This window comes from Nannospalax galili, unplaced genomic scaffold (assembly GCF_000622305.1).
Source record: "Nannospalax galili isolate Female #2095 unplaced genomic scaffold, S.galili_v1.0 scaffold180, whole genome shotgun sequence".
In the NCBI taxonomy this organism is placed as follows: Eukaryota; Metazoa; Chordata; class Mammalia; order Rodentia; family Spalacidae; genus Nannospalax; species Nannospalax galili.
Genome location: NW_008348199.1, coordinates 2,648,601 through 2,665,207, shown reverse-complemented (window position 1 = coordinate 2,665,207; position 16,607 = coordinate 2,648,601). Strand labels below are relative to the sequence as shown.

Sequence of the window (16,607 nt, the reverse complement as noted above, 5' to 3'; positions counted from 1 at the left end):
GCTGACAAGGCTGAACAAACGAGCTACAGCTACCCTCTTCCATCCAACTGACCCTGTTCCTTGTGCTTGCCTTTCAACCAGGGGCATCACTTTATCACATCCCACCTGAGAGTAAGGCGTCTTCCAAACGAAGGAACTGTGCACATGCCCTGGTGGGAGAAGCAGCTCTTGGAGCCTGACCTGAGGACTCCAGAGCCTCTGGGAGCAGCTGCTCTGAGAAACACCCCACCTTAATACAAGCAGGACCCTCCCCACAGGCACTTGCTACAAGCACTCCCTGTCTGTCTCATGGACCTGTTTCTTAGGACCCTGTGTAGGCTAGGTCCTCATTTATGCCACCAGCCTCCATCTTGGGCGGCTCTGCTAGACCATGGCACCACAGCTAGGTGATTCTAAGGAACCAAGTGAACCATCATGGGCCCCGGTGACGGCAGCAAGTGTCCAGGAGCCATGGAGTTTGGCTTTCACGTCCTTCTGGGGACACTGCTGTGCCAGGGGTCAGGTCTGTGAGCCAGACGTGCCTGTGAGGAAACTGCCAGAAAAAATCCTGGGCATCTTAGAATCTACTAGAACATATCTGGTTTACTGCCTGAGCTTTGAACGTTTCAAACGTTTTTGCCTTTTATTTTCTCAGGAATCATTTTAGAACAGAAACCAGAGAGTCCCATGTTACAGCCTATGGTAGCTTCACAAACACCAGCAGGCCATACCAGGGTCTTCTTCTGGCTTCAGACACTCTGCTGGCTCAGTGCCATGGTCTCTGTTTTGTCGATGAGAAATCTGGGACTCAGGACATACAGAGAGCTGGCTGAGGAATTGTCCCAGTGAGGGTTGGAGGAGTTTGGTTCACATCCAGACCCTGCTGACCTGAGCCTAGTATGAAATTTCTTTGCTCCTCAACTTTGAGTATGAGCATTCCTTGGGCTATCCACTGGGTCATACACTCAAGGGAAGCCCTTCCTTGGCCTCAAACCTCCAGTACCTAGTTAAAGGTCAGTTTCATGATGTTGCATGGAGGTACGCCATAGCGCCATGCTATGGTGGTACCACATGGGGGCATGCCATGGCGCTATGCTATGGGGGTGCTCCACAGAGGTGCTGCATGGAGGGACTATGGAGCTGCCCTGGAGCTGTTATGGTGACTCTGTGGTCCGACACTATGGTAGTACTTCATAGAAGTGATGCACACAGGGAATCCATGGTGGTACTGTACAAAGGTGCTGCACAGGCTGTTCTCGGTGTCACACAATGGCAGTGCTGTGCAGTGGTACTCTATGGGTACCACTGCATGGTGGGACTCCACAGAGGTACCTCATGGTAGTCGTGGTGACTCTCCACAATGGGATATTCCAAAGTGACATCACAGAAGCATAGCCAGTTACAAGGGGAGGGACAGTGGGCTGGTCTTTCTCACTCCTTTAAGCCTCTAGCCTTGATCATTCAGGACAGCACGCCCCCAGAGCCTTGGCTCTTGTCACTCCTGCCAGGCCTTTCTCCCACAGCATACATCCTTATCTTGGGACTCTATTACCTTAAGCAACTGATGACCCTATGCCTTTGCAGATGCTGTTTCCTCTGCCTGGGTTCCTCTCCTCCAAGTACATGTATGTTGGTCTCTGGTCAGCTCTACCCGCCTCACAGCCCTGCTGTCCTGGGTCCACACATCACCAAATTTCAGGGTCTGACCATCAGTGGCCTGACACCAAGCACATTTACCTGCCGGGCTTAGCTGGTGGCCAGCTGTATCTCACCCTACATCTGCCCTAGTCCACTGAGCTTCAGCCTGCCCAGAGTCACCCCCGTCCCTCAGTACTTCCCCAGGCAAGACTGTCGTCCCACCTGGCCCTCCAGGGGACAGCTAACTCCCACCCACATGGTCCCTCAGCTGGCTGGTGACCTAGGCACATACAGTAGATAGGCATTGGTGCTGTGTAGGCTTATGGAGAGAAGAAAAGTGACACACAGCCTAGGTAGGCCTCAACCCCCATAGAAAAGAGGTCCAAGAAACATGGGTTCCTACTCTTCCTGGCCATAGCCAGCTTCTATCTGGAATAGAAGGCAGCTTCTTTGGTAACATATGCTACCTGTGGCCCTACCTCTTCTTCACATACAAACAGAAAGAATACCAAAAGCCAGTAGAGGGAAGGAGCTAGGAGGATTTCCACATAGAACCAATACTGGTGCCAAAACAAAGCCACCCGGCCACCACCAAACCCCTGGCCTTCACCCCAAGGCCCCTAGAATCCACATGTGGAGAGTGCTGCCTGTTTCCATGGGCATGGGAGGCATGCCTGGTCGACATGGACCATACTCACCATCGGAGCGGTGGATACAGGTGTGTTGGTTGTCACTGAGGAAGAAGCCATTGTGGCACTGACACTCATAGCTGCCCATGGCGTTGACGCAGATCTGCTGGCAGCCGCCATTGTTGTCTTGACACTCGTCCACATCTGTAAGAAGAGAGAGAGAAGGGAGAGGAGAAGTCACACCTGGAGCTGGTGGGGTATACACACAGTTTCTCCAGCAGGCACCAAAGGGACTCCACAGGGGTTCTTGAGGGTACCACACTACAGTGGTACTGCAGGGGGGCACACCATGCTATGATGGTACTGCAGAGAGGTACTCCATGACTCATGCTAAGGGGGTATCGCACAGGGAGTACTTCATGGCACTAGGCTGTAGTGGTGCGTCACAGTGGTGCTGCATGGAGGGACCCCCCTGGCACTGTAATGGAGACTCTGTGGTCCGACACTATGGTAGTACTTCATAGAAGTGATGCACACAGGGAATCCATGGTGGTACTGTACAAAGGTGCTGCACAGGCTGTTCTTGGTGTCACACAATGGCAGTGCTGTGCAGTGGTACTCTATGGGTACCACTGCATGGTTGTACTCCACAGAGGTATCTCATGGTAGTCATGGTGATCCTTCATGATGGAACCTCCCAAAGTGACATCATAGAAGTAGTCAGTTAAACGGGCTACAGCGCTGTGGTCGCTTCCTGTCTGCCCAGCATAGTTCTAAGCATCTTACCTATGCTAACTCTAGTCCTCGTCCCAATCCTACCAGACCTAGATATCAGCCCACTTCTGCATGAGGAATCTGAGTAACTTGTGGAAAGTCCCACATATGGTAAATGGCAGGGGTAGACTTCAGATCTGGCAGACTGACTCCCAAACCTGGGCTCTCTTAGACATCACCAGACGCCCCTCCCAATACAGACTGCAGCGTCTCCCCAAAACATGGAGCTTGGCTAACCACAGCCCATCATTTCTCACTTCTTCAACCTACCTGCGCTTTACAGCTGGCAGCACAAGATCCTGGAGCCAGCAAGAAGCTGGAGGCCAGGGCAGCTGCGCTACCCTGAGGCTCTGGGCCCAGCGGATTGATTTCAAAAGCCCAGAGGGTGGGGGAAAATTTGCAAAGGCTCTGACCTCTGGCTGCCAGGACTGCCCGGGAAGGCTGCCAAGAGGTCTTTCCCACTCTGCGGGAGGGACCCGGCTCAGGGCCGGCACTCACTTCTGACCGGAGGCCGCTGGCATAAAGGGTGCGACTGACTGAAAAGAGCCTTTATGGAGCTCTGGTCCTGAGCAGAACAGCACGTTTCAATTACCAGAGTCATAACCCCCTACTCTGTCGGTTTGTTTAATGAAAGAAGGGCGTCTTAAACCTTAATGCTCCATGGTGTATTGTCATTTTAATAGGAAAATACATAAAACCACAAAGCAATGTGAACTTGGAGCTACTGGCAGCTTTTAGCCAATCCCTATACACACAAATACACAGTGTGTGTGTGTGCGCACACATTTTATTTACATGCATGCACACATATGCATGTATACACACATGCTTTGCACTGAACATTTCCAATGCTCCTCAGCAAAGACATCTTTTGCTATTGGGACCAAAGGGATGTGAGAAGATAGAGGCAGGCGATGACCTGCGCTGAACTGGGTGACAGGTTGGCTCTGGAGTGCTGTCAGCTGGGTCCTATTTAGGATTGAGGACAGAAGACCACTTTACCACCCAGGAGACCGCTGCTGCTTTTGAGGACCACAGCGTGGTGTGTCATTATTCTCTGGCAAGCTCAAATGTCAGCCGTATGGCTGTCAGAACAGGGAAACAGAGCTCTGAACTCTAAAAGCCACCAACTGCTCCAGCTCACATGTAAAGGTGGCTCTTGCTGGGAGGAACCATGGGATCTGACTCCCTGAGCCCAAGTGGCTGACCCTGGAGGCCAGGAAGGACGGGCAGGATTAGTACTCTGAATACCTTCCTTCACAGTCTTGCTGATGGCTCCCTGCAGGCTGAGTGCCACTGGTACTTTGCTAAGGACACCCCGTCGTGCAGGGGGAAAGTGCCACCTCTCTTCCATGCCTCTCTGTCCAACCTGCAACTGTGTACTAGGTGCTGTCCCCTCATCAGGGGGACAACAGGAAGCCAGCATCCTGAGTGCTTACTGTGCATGGAGGGGCCTCACTTGAGCCTCTTAGCAGCATGTAATGGGGTGTGTTACTGACTCCATTTCATCCACAGATCTCAGAGGCTCAGAGAACTGAAATGACCCGGGTGACCCATATAGGAGGCCAGAGCGAAGGTAGAACTCAGAACCAAGGCAGAGCTCCAGAGCCTGAGTTTGTGACCCTCTTGCTAGGCTCGTTGCGCTTACAAGTGTGTTCAGACCAGTCTTTTGAAGAAACTACTCTCTTTCCCTGATCTTGAGTCTGGGATCAACTTGAGCACACAACTCCTGAGACCCAGGTACACTGACCATGAACAGTGTGGAAAGTGTCCCTGTGGTGAGTCTCATCTCTAGCCTAATAGCACCCAGGGAGGCAGGCAGACACTATGCTTGGGTCTTAGGACACACCTGACCATGAGCCCTGACCACAGCCACGTATCTGGGACGCAGCCAGCCACCCTCCCCCGCCGCCATTCTTCACTTCTTCTCTTCTCCCAACTCTCAGGCCCTTACCTTGGCCTCTCCAGCCCAAGCAAAGGCTCCATTGTAAGGCAAACAAAGGGAAAATGGGCCCTCCAGTGCTGGCTTCATAGGGCATCTGCAACCATTTGGCCTGGCCCAGCTCTGTACCTCACCAAAAGCGATGAACCAAAGGGCAGTTGATGTAACACATCCACAGGCCCTCAGTGATCTGGCAGGATGACTGGGCCTTGGGACAGGACTGTTTACACTAGCAGGGAACAATGACTCGCCAACACTGATGAATAATTTGAAACAAATGCGAGGCCATGTAAACATGTCTTTCCCTCACTCCCAAACGATAAAGCCCCAAGATTAAGCAGGCGGGAAGAGAGGGCTGCCCCTCCGTACCCTTCTTCACTGTGTCCAAACACGGGCCCCACACTCCACCCGAGTAGGGCAGAAAGCCCCGGCTGCTGAGTCCCTACAGAGCCTGAGGCCCCACTCATGATCTCTGATGCAGATCCTCCTCTTCTCTAGCTCTCAAACAGGGCTCCGGAGGGCTGGGGAGTGATCAGCTGGTACAGATGGGTTCATGGAAAATCTGCCTGGGCAGGACAGACGGGGTTCACTGTCTGTGGGAACAGAGCACAATGGGGATATAGTCTCTTGGCAATCCCTGAGAAGTGGAGTTAGCCAGCACGCTGTGATCCAGCACAGGGCATATTCAGCTGTGAAAGGTGCTATGGGCAGTACCAGGCCTTGACTTCAGGATGTGTGACAGGGATTGTAGACTGTCTTCCAGGCACTGGGCATGAACAGGCTCTTTCCTTTGCCCCATGGAATCACGGTTGTCCTCGATGGGCTGTGTGGTCAGTCCTGTGGGCCACCCAGAGACAACACTGTGCCTTGTCACTTCACAGACGGGCCGCTGCTGACAGTTCCAGCTCTGGCTCGGATACCTCCTTATTAGATCTGTGTAGGAGCCCATTACTGGATTGATTTCTGTCATCTCTGATTCTCAGATGAGAACAGAGAAGCCCAGAGGGGGAAAGGGACCTCTCAAAGCTCCAGGGAGGCAGAGAGCTCCCCGACGGGCTGGCAGTACCCATAGCGTTCCTCTCCTGAGTAGAGCAGTGGTTCTATGGGCAGAAGGGAGATGGAGCTCCCAAGCCCCAGTGGAGCTTCCTGGAGGGCAGTTCCCGGTGCTCGCTGAACTTCCTAGTTCCTGCCTCATTCCCTCACTCCTCTCTGCTGACCTGACCTCTCTGAACACAAGGAAGGGGTGTTTAGGACTCAGGCCCACTGTGGTGCTGAGTGGCGTGTACCAGGTGGGGACACTCACAAACCTGCCCTGGCCCTGCTCTCCCTCCCACAAAGCCCAGGGCCAAGCACTTCTCCTTCCCTTTCTCTCCCTCCCTCTCTGCCTCAGTGTCTTCTTCCAGGGGTCCCAGATCTGGAGGCCTTTCCTCACTGACTTCCTTCCTCTGCCTAGACCACAGGCCTGGCTATGCCATCCCTGCTTTGGGTGGGGACAGTCCTGCATCTCCCTCAAAACCTGCTTTGACCTCAGGGGCAGGCCTCAGGCAGAAGGTCACACCTGGGCTTGCTGGGGATAGTGTTGGGGAGCTTACTCATCCTGGGTTTCTAGGCATGCAGAGGGGCTCAGCCAGGCTCCCCACAGCCTGCACACCTCCTCAGCCACTCATCAGGAGCCCTGCTTCTGCTATGTTTGAACATATCCCACTAGCACACACTAGCCTGCGTGTATAAGACATGCACACACTCTCCACTGGGGACAACCTCTCCTCTTCAGACCAAAGTTCCACCCTGCTATGTCTATAGACACTATGCACAGACTGAGAATGAACACATCTGGGGGCTTTGGAACAGGGATGGGAGGCTTCCTGGAGAAGATGATGTGGGCCCTGGGCTGATGAGCACAGGGGATGTAGTGCCTTGACACTGGAGGAGGTACCCAGCAAGCAACGGCTGGAGAAAGGGCCGGGCAGGCCAGTGACTGGCTAGGGACTCTGTGGCCTGGGACTCAGCAAGGCTCTCAAAAATATCAGTTCTGTGGGGCTGGAGAGATGACTCAGCAGTTAAGAGCACTGGCTGTTCTTGCAGAGGACTCAGGTTCGATTCCCAGCACCCACATGGCAGCTAACAGCCATCCGTAACTCCAGTTCCAGGGGAATCCAACACCCTCTTCTGACCTCTGTGGGCACTGCAGATACAGGTGCACTTGCATGCATGCAGGCAACACACTCATACATATAAAACAAAAATAAAAATAATAGTGAAAAAAATCAGTTCTGCCTGGGTCCCCCATCAGTCCAGCTGGCAGAGTGATAATCCTGGGGAAGTCATCGGAGTAGTGTGACAGAGTGCCACCAACCTTAAGGCCTCAGCAGGGCTGAACCACAGTGTATATAGTGAGGACCCTGAAGGGTCCTTTCCAACCCAGGCTTCAGGATCCTGGAGCAGCTAGGGCAGGGTGAGGTGTCCTGCCCACAAATGCTGGGGCAGCCCATGATTGCCCATCTTCCTTTATAACCACAGTGGGGCTTCCTATGAGGCAGGGAACCCTTAGGTACTGGAAGTGGGCTATGAAGCAGGTTCTGGGAGGTTCTAGAGGAACCTTGCGGTGGGAAGCTGAGCATACTGAAATGCCAGCCTGGGGAGAGATGCCAGGACCAGCCTGAGCCTCTGCAGAGGAATGGGTTCCCTTTTTCAATGCACACCTCTGCAGGGAGCCCCTGCTTCTTCTTGGCCAGGCTAGGGGTAGCAGGCAACAAATGGGAAGGAGGCTGAACCTCAGTTGGTCCCTGAGGCTGGAGACCGTCATCAAGAGGACTCTGTGGTGGATGCTCCTTCAGTCAGGGCACAGGGAAGGGAGAGCTGGTACCTAGGAAGGCATGAACACTCGGGCACGGATGGTCTCACTTAACCCCAGTGTCTGGCCTGAACTCCACCGGGCCACCCAGGCCCAGGAAGCACCCTGCCCCCATCATTCCTTCTGTCCCTCTCCCACCCCAATAGTCACCAGAGCTGTTGACTTCTTGTCCACACCTAGTCCATCTGTTTCCCCAGCTCCCATAGCGCAGCCTGCCTTGGACCCCAGCTTCCCCCTGCACACTGTTTTTTTGTTTGCTTGTTTTCTTGAGACAGTTTCTTCCTGTAGCTCCAGTTGGCCTGGAAATCACTATGTAGATCAGACTGACCACCTGGGATTAAAGGTATCTACCGCCATGCCGGGCTGTATCTGCACTCCTAGGTCTCCCATCTTCCAGATCCCCTGTGATCCAGACTCCAAGAGTGTGGTCACTGAGAACCCCAATTTCAATGAGACGTGGCCCCCAAAATCAAGCCCAGCTGGGTGTCTGGAGTCAGCATCCAGCACAGACACAGGTCTGGAGGTGGATCAGAACCAGTGGCCCTTAGCTGTGACTCCAACTTTACTCTGTGGATGTTACCTTCACCCTCCAGTTCCCACCAGCCCTGAGGGGTGATGTCAGGGCTAGGCACATTTACTGTGGTTGCCTCCCTGTAGGAAGGGTCTCTGAGGCCAGGCTGGAGGCTTTTGGCAGACATCTGCAAGCAGGCTGTGGTTTGTCCTGGGGGGGGGCGCTGCTGCTTGGCCACAGGTGGGGCTGTTTGTTTTTATTAGTGGCGGGCCGTTTGCCCTCCTTTGGACTCAGGTTTGCAGTTATTTATAACTAAAAATTCCTCCTGGATCGAGCTTCAGTTGCTTTGTGCTTCCCATGAATGCTCAGGATTTGACACAGAGGCTCTGTTCTCTATGGACCCCACCCATGTTTCTGTGGCTGCCAGGAGTCTACTGTGTATCAGGCCTTGTGCAGGCTCCATGAGACCAAGACTTATCAGAGGAGCCAGGCTGAACCTCCACCACAGAGCTCTGCCACCTGGTCCTGGAGCTATAACTCCACCTCTGTTCACAAGGGCAGCTGAGGCAGAAATGCCTCTTGGCTATTGAGTGACTCTTGCAAAATTGCATTTGATGAGTTAAGTGTAAATAAATGAGAACCAGATGGATTCGATTTCGGGTAAAATACACATAGGTCTTAGAGATTTGGGGCCTGGGTTCTGCTTGAGCCAGAATGCCCCTGAGCTGTCGAGTCTGGTTCAGCAGGCAGTGGGGATGCACAGATCCCCGAGCTCTGGGTGTCAGCTGACGCCTTCTCTGTGGCTCCTGGGTCCCCTTGCAGGTCAGCTTCATGCAGGCCCTTGGGCTGGGCCCAGGTCAGAGCTCAGAGCTGAGTGATGAGGCCTATGTGGGGCTCAGACTTCCAGACCAGTAAGTGCACTGTTCCATGAAGACTCCCAAAGCCAGCCCACGAGCTCAGAGCCACTGGAATCCAGGCCAGGTTCCTACCACCAGCCCTGCTCTCCTACCCCAGCTGCTGTCCCGAGGCCCCCAGGGCTCTGCAGTCGCTAAGGACAGGGAATGTGCTGCCCAGCAGGGACCGCTAACCACTTCTTAGAACAGCCTGTGACCCTATGACCACTGTCTATGGGTCCTGGCTCTTTTCCCACAAGTCACACCAGATGGGGCACGAAGTCGTCGGCTCTGACTCCAGGCTGCTGAGCCGCCCGAGGCCTGGGTTCCCTTCTCTTTGAGACAGGGATGGTAATGGCTGAGGTATTTGGTAAGGAAGTAGGGAGCCCTCAGCACAGGGCCTGGCACACACAGACCACCAACAAGCGTTAGCAAAGCAGCTGCCATGGTGAGTGCCTCGGGGAAGGGAGCGTAGGCAGGTACTCTGGACAGCCACGTCCCTTCCAAATTGGAAAAGTGACAGCAAACCACATCAGAGGGGAATGTTCAACTGGTCTCCGAGTGGAGGAGCTCCTTAAACTGCCTCCCTCTGGACTTAGCTTTGGGCCATTTACCTCCCAAAGGCTGGGTTTTTTTTTTGTTTTGTTTTGTTTTTGTTTTTTGTGGGGGCCTCAGGTTATGACTCTGCTCGAAGTTGGCCAGAGCCAGAGAGGAACTGTGCGTGTGGCCTGCTTGCAGGGTGGGGGACAATTCTTTTATTTATTCCATCTCTTTTTAGAATGGAGTTTTAATTCATGACATAAAACTCACGACCTTAGCATGTGATTTTTAGGACCCACTATGTCATGTGACCATCATTACTAATTCTAGAACATTTCCAACATGCCAAAAAACTAGTTCTGTGTTCCTTTTCAGTGAGTCTCAACTTCCCCAGCCTCTGGCAACCACAACCTTTCTTGTCGATCCTCTTTCACGTAGTGCAATGTTTCCAATCCATGTTGTAGGGTATATTAGAAACTTCCTTCTTTTTTATGGGTGACTAATATTCACTTCTCTATATATCCACCATGATTTTGATTAGCCATTCATCCACCAGTTGATGGACGTTTGGGTTATTTGTACTTTTTATTTATGAAGAACGACATGGATGGTCATGTATAGGTTTTTGTGTGGCTACGCTTCAGTTCTCTTGGATATACTCCTAGGAGTGGTATTGTTGGATAATATGGCAACTCATTTAATTAATTAATTAATTAATTTACTTATTTAGGGGGTGTGCCAAGTATGGAGGTCAGAGGACAACTTTCAGGGGTTTATTCTCTCCTTCCACCTCGTAGGTATGAACTTGTACCTTGGCCAGTGTGGTACCTGCCCTTGGAGGTGTGACACACAGGTGTCCTACCAGAGTCCAAGTCGACTTCCCACAGAAGAGTAAAACCAAACACAGCCCTGTTGTGCCCTCAGCCTCTGCCTACCTTCACTTTAGAGTGGCTGGCTGCTTCTCCAGACTCAGTTCACAACACCTTTCTGGAGGTATTCCCCTGGACACAGCTGAGACAAGCCACTCTAGGTTGCCCACCACACCTCCTTAGAGCACCTTCCAGCCCCATGGCATCTTCTTTGTGATTGTTTCTCTCCAAATCAACCCCAGACGACAGGGTCCTTGAGAACAGAGGCCATGCTTGGTGTGAGCATCCTGCATCCCAGGGTGTGGAGTGGCATAGGGAGTTGTCTGTGGGCAAGTAGCTGAGGGCTGTAGAAACAGGCACAGCGTGGCTATCTGGGGACCCTAGCTCCAGGCATATTCCAATGAGAATCGGCTGCCAAGTCTCGGGTGCCATGTTCTCAAATGTAGGCGTGACTGTGAAGCACTGAGGCTTAGGCCCCCCCTCCCCTGTTGGTTGCAGGTCTTGAAAAGGGTGAGTGGGGGCCGAGGACACAGGTAGGCCTGGAGGCAAGAGAGAAGGCAGTGAAGAGCTCTGCCTGCTCCAGGTGTGGGTGGGGTGGGGTGGGGTGGGGTGAGCCATCTTGGTGCATGCACGGCCTGGAGAGAGCCTGGTGGAGGAAGGCTGGATGTTCTCAGTGTTCTCGGGTCACTGCTGGCCCATGGCTCTAGTGCTCAGTGCCCTGCCCACTGTCTGCTCAGTGGACAAATGGCCTTCTTGGGGGGCCATGAGGGTGAGCCCCGATGCCCGTGCCCTCCTGCTCTACTGGTATCATCCCAGACAAAACAATCTAAATCTCCTAAGGACAAAATCAAACTACAGGGCGGTGTTTTGGAGATGGGTGGAGCAGAAGAGAGTTTGGGCTGTCCCTGTACTTCGTGGATCCACATCCAGGCCACCCATGGTGTCCTAGTATCCTGTCTAGTTGCTGTGATAAAATACCCTGACAATTAGTAACTCGGGGAGAAAGGGGTTATTTCAGTTCACAGATTCAGGTTACATCTTTATTTCAAGGGAAGTCACCGAAGCTGGAAGGGGCTGGTCACATCACATCCACAGTCAAGCACGGAGAGTGCATGCACGCTGCCTCTCAACTCTGCTTCTCCTGTCTGACTGACTACCCAGGACCCAAACCCAGGGAAAGGTGCAAGGAGTCTTTTCACAACAATTAACATAATCAAGATAGTCCCCCACAGACCCGCCCACTGGCCAACCTGACCTAGACAACCCCTCATTGAGAGTCTCTTCCCAGGTGATTCTAGATTGTGTCAAGTTGACAATTAAAACTAACCATCACTCGGGGCTGGAGAGACGGCTAGTGGTTAAGAGCACTAGCTGCTCTTGTGGTAGACCTGAGTTCAGTTCCCCGCACCCACATGTCAGTTAACAACCATCTGTAACTCCAGTTCCAAGGGGTATGAAGGCCTCTTTTGGCCTCCATGGGCATTGCACACATGTGGTACACCTACGTATATGCAGGCAAAAAAAAAAAAAAAAAAAAAAAAAAAAAATTGCCAGATGGGGGGGGGTAACCCTTTAATCCCAACACAGGGAGGCAGAGGCAGGTGGATGACCCTGTGAGATCAAGGCCAGCCTGGTCTACTTAGTGAGTTCAAGGCCAGCTGGGGCTGCAGGGAGACCCTGTCTCAAAAAGACAAAACAAAGAAGCAGTTGAAGAAGACACAGTGTTGACCTGTGATCTCCACAAGCACGTGCACTTGCACACGCACATGAACATGTCCACAGATAAACGAAAAAGGTAGAAAAGCAGCCCCAGGCCACAGATCAGCCTGCTCAGGGAAAGACTCTGCCCTGCCTCCCACAGCTGGAGGAGGTTGGACACACTGAACAAGGCAACCAGAGGAATTCAGCCTGAAGATCCCCATTCAGAGAGAACCGAGACTGGGAACTAATTGGTCCCCTCGGCTGACATCAGGCTGCCTGGAGCGTCGACTTGTGTCAGTGTGAGTGTCGGGCAGCGCTGGGCCTCTTGGCCTCCGAGCCTCTTCTGGGAGAGGAGTGAGGCTCCGAGCAGGTGGATCACAAAAGTCAATGCTCCCATCTGGGCCCTTGCAGGCCTCTCCCTCAGGCCCTGCCAGACCCGGAGCTCCCCTCTTTTCCCAGAGTCTACTTCCATGCCTTGTTTGTTTGGTTGGCTTCCTCCCCAGCCAGCTCTCCACTCACCCTCATCAAAAGAAATTTTTTAAAAGTCCAGTACCTCCCACAGATGTCCGGCCAGGATCGCATTCACAGCTGTTTAGTGTGGGCCCACAGGGGGCAAGGCTCTGTTCCCATCCTGGCTTTGTTACCCACGTGTGGACTGTGGGCAGGCTCTTAGCTCTGGACTATCTTGTTCTATGGCTGGGTGCCTCACTGAGGCAAAGTCGTCCACATCAGGAGTATGCTGGGGCACAGTGGGCTATGTAGACCAGGCTGCTCTCAATCTCCACAGACACCCACCTGCCTCTGCCTCAGGAATGCTGGGATTAAAGGTGTTTGCCACCACGCCTGGCTCTATCTACTTTTTAAAAATTATAGGTCTTTTTGAGACAGGGTCTCCCTGTAGCCCCAGCTGTCCTGGAACTCACTACATAGACCAGGCTGGCCTCGAACTCACAGAGATCCGCCTGCCTCTGCCTCCCGAGTGCTGGAACTAAAGGCGAGTGCCACCACGCCCGGCATATCTACCATTTTTGAGACAAGACCTGTCTCTGAACCTGGAGGTTGCTGGTTGACTAGACTTGCTGGCTAGCAAGCTAGTCTTTGCCCTCAAGTGCTGGGATTACAGCACGCACAGCTGTGCCTTTCACGTGGGTGTTGAGGATCTGAATGCTGTGCTCCCAAGCCCGGCTTTCTCCTTCTTTCTAGCACCTTTCCACCACAGCCCCACTCCAGAAGTCCCTGTGAGAGAGAGGGCCTCTGTGGCCAGCACTTGTCAGCTTGGCCTCTTGCCCCATATTCCACAGGGCCCTTCAATGGCTGCATGTGTGGGTCTGCTCCCTCAGCCTCCCTCACAGTCAGCTTTGGCATGGGGCATGTGGTGACCCCCAGAACCAAGAGCTGACTGTTTCATTCATCAACACACTTGAGAAAGCAGCTGAGGGCTGAGCAGCCACAGAAAGCCACGTGAAGAAGGGCCCCTGAGCTTGAATCAAGCACCCAAAAGGCCCACGGGCCTCCCCATGGACAACCCCAACTTTGTCAGTCTGAGTTTGTAGTTACTTCCTTTCTAGGCCATGTCTCCCCCCACAAACCTCACTGCCATGGCTTCCTATTACCTCTCCTTCACACCAATTCCTTATTTAAGGTTTTGAACTTATGGAGAGTTTTGAAAACCTGAAGGAAAATGAATCGGCATTTCTCTATTCCAGATAGGGGTGATCAATCATGAGCATCCATTGTTTCTGTAGTTTCCTAATTGTAAGGGGTCATTCAGGGCATGGGCCTTATGTCCCTTTTCACTAGATGTTGACGCTAGCTCTGGCTGCCTGTCCAATCAGCAAGTGACCTCCCACTCCGGGGCCTGTGGTGCAGTTGTTTCTACCTCATCACTGTTACTAGGTTCCTCTGGGGAGGACACATTTGGTCACCTGTGACCCTTTTCATTTTAGGGATTATTTCCGGCAGATAAATTCCCAGAAGTAGGATTCCCAAGGGGCCTGGAGACCATGAGCTTCCACTTCCCTGAACTCCCTGCTGGACCCATTCATCTGTACACCACATGTTCCTGCCCCAGGTGTTTGCCACTCTGGAGCCTTAGCAACCACCTTCTTCAGCCCACCCTCAACCAGAGCAGCTTGGTTATTGGCTGCACATGCCGTCATTCACCCACTCCCCAAGGTGCAAGGTGGCACCGGAGCCGGGACACTCAGTGAAGGAGAGGCCCAGGCTGTACTCAGGGGGCTGCTCAGGACTGTGGGGTGTAGGAGGAGTAGGGACTCTGGTAGGCCAGGATATTCTAACCACACGTTATGACTTGAATATGAAATGCTGCCCCCCACCAACCCCGGCTTTGGGGAATTGATGGATCAAAAGGGCTCTGACCTAATCAATGGATTAACCCCTTGATAGAGTCACTATATGATTGCATTACTGGGAGGTAGCAAAAAGTAGAAGCTAGGGTCCTTCCTGTATTCCTCTCTCTGCTCCCTGTCTGTCATGTGGTGAGCAGCCTCTGCCACAGGCTTTCACTATCATGATGTCTTAGGCCTCACCACAGGCCCAGAGTCAGAAACAACCAAGGGCTGTGGACTAAACACTCTGAAACCATGAGTCAAAACAAATCCCCTACCTCAAGTTGTTTATGTCAGATACTTCACAGTGACAGAGTAACACAGCACAGAAGTGCATCAGAGTCCTTTGGGGAATGTGCTGTGAGAGGAGAGGAGGCCGGATGGGCTGACAGAACCAGTGAGCAACCCTCTGCTCTGGCCTGGGACCAATGAGGGGAGAGACACCTTTGATGGTGGGATATTGTGTGTGTGTGTGTGTGTGTGTGTGTGTGTGTGTGTGTGTGTGTGAAGAGAGAGAGAGAGAGAGAGAGAGAGAGAGAGAGAGAGAGAGAGGAGCAGGCAGGCTGGATAACATGGGTGTGACAGGAAGAGCTGGGAGTCTGTGGTATACCCAGTGTTTGGACACTGGTGAGGCCCCAGTGTTCCTACGCCCCCAGGCATAGACCTGCAGTCTCTGGCCAGGCAGTGTTTGGTACACTGGGCTCCTCTGACTCACAGACACCTACTGTGAACTCACTCTTGCTCCTGCCTGAGCTTCCTGCCTCTAGGGTGTGTGTGCTACTCCCCCTCCGAAGACATACTAACGCTTTTCCACCCTCTTCTCTTTCCAGGCAGGGTGGGATAGCTTCCCAGCTCATACTGCCTGTCCCATTGGTCACACAATGGATGCGGTGCTGGGGGTCATTTGTCATATAAGCTCCCTGGGGCCACGGTCCCCTCTAATCTCAGAGCCCGCTGACTGGCAGGTATGGGCACATGGGGGACCTGTGTGAACAGAAGGGGATGTGCCATGTTACAAGTGATTCTCTCCTGGGACTGTTGCTGTTCCAACCTGAGGGTCAGAGAGTCAAAGCGATGGCTTTTACTCAGCACCCACTGGCTCCTGGCCCCCACATCTTGGACTTTGATTAAACTCTCTTCTCAGCCACACGATTATGTATTAACAGTGAAGAAGGTTCTGATATTGGAGGGTGGCAGTGCACAAACATCAGTGCAATGCTTATGACCATATAAAGTTATGGCTATGCCCAGATGATTCTGGACATGACCTCAGGACAAACTGTTGATCTGTAGGGGTGGTCAGACAACAGGGACAGCATCTTCTGGCTTTTCTCTTGATTTCTCAGGGAATTTCTGTATAATTATCCCACGTGTGGAAGACGGGTAAGTAAACACATTTGCAACACAGTCTAATTCTGTCGGGTCTATGTGCAGAGTGGGGAGGGTGTGGCAGCTGGTCACTCTGCTGGGAGGCCAGGGCAGAGGCCCCAGGCAGGTGGGGACTGGAATATCTGGGCTAGCAAGGGGAGAGGGCTTTCAGGCAGGCCCAAGGGAAGCTTAAGGACAGGCTTAACAGACTAAAAGCTGAAGCAGGAAAGGCAAGCCTGGCATGGCAGATGGGGGCCAGATCACAAAGGCAGTGCCAGGGTGAGGGAGCCAGGGCTCCCCAGTGACAACAGGGGCCCCAGGAGATCCAGTGTGGAAGGACCAATGAGTAGTCCTAAATGCTTCTGCAGGTGTCTGACCCCTTGGCATCCAGCAGATGACCTAGGGGCTGGTCATGGTAGCAAGGCATCCTGCAAAATCTTGCCTTTTTTATTGAGTCTGTGCTTGGGAGGTAATGAAGGACCCTAGACTAAGCAGCGACACTGCTGTCCACGCCACAGACGGAGAGTGCCAGCGGGCACAGAGCGTCCCTGCCAGATAACT

The 16,607-nt window shown here is 52.9% G+C and overlaps 1 protein-coding gene across 3 annotated transcripts in view; it reads right to left on the bottom strand.

Moving 5' to 3' along the window:
- Scube1 (signal peptide, CUB domain and EGF like domain containing 1) overlaps positions 1-16,607 on the bottom strand; it is a 137,248-nt gene that overhangs the window by 82,703 nt on the left and 37,938 nt on the right. For all 3 annotated transcript variants that reach the window (XM_008844731.1, XM_008844732.2, XM_029569166.1), the window contains one exon: positions 2,316-2,450. In XM_008844731.1, the coding sequence (XP_008842953.1) occupies positions 2,316-2,450 (135 nt within the window). The remainder of the gene's footprint in view (positions 1-2,315; positions 2,451-16,607) is intronic.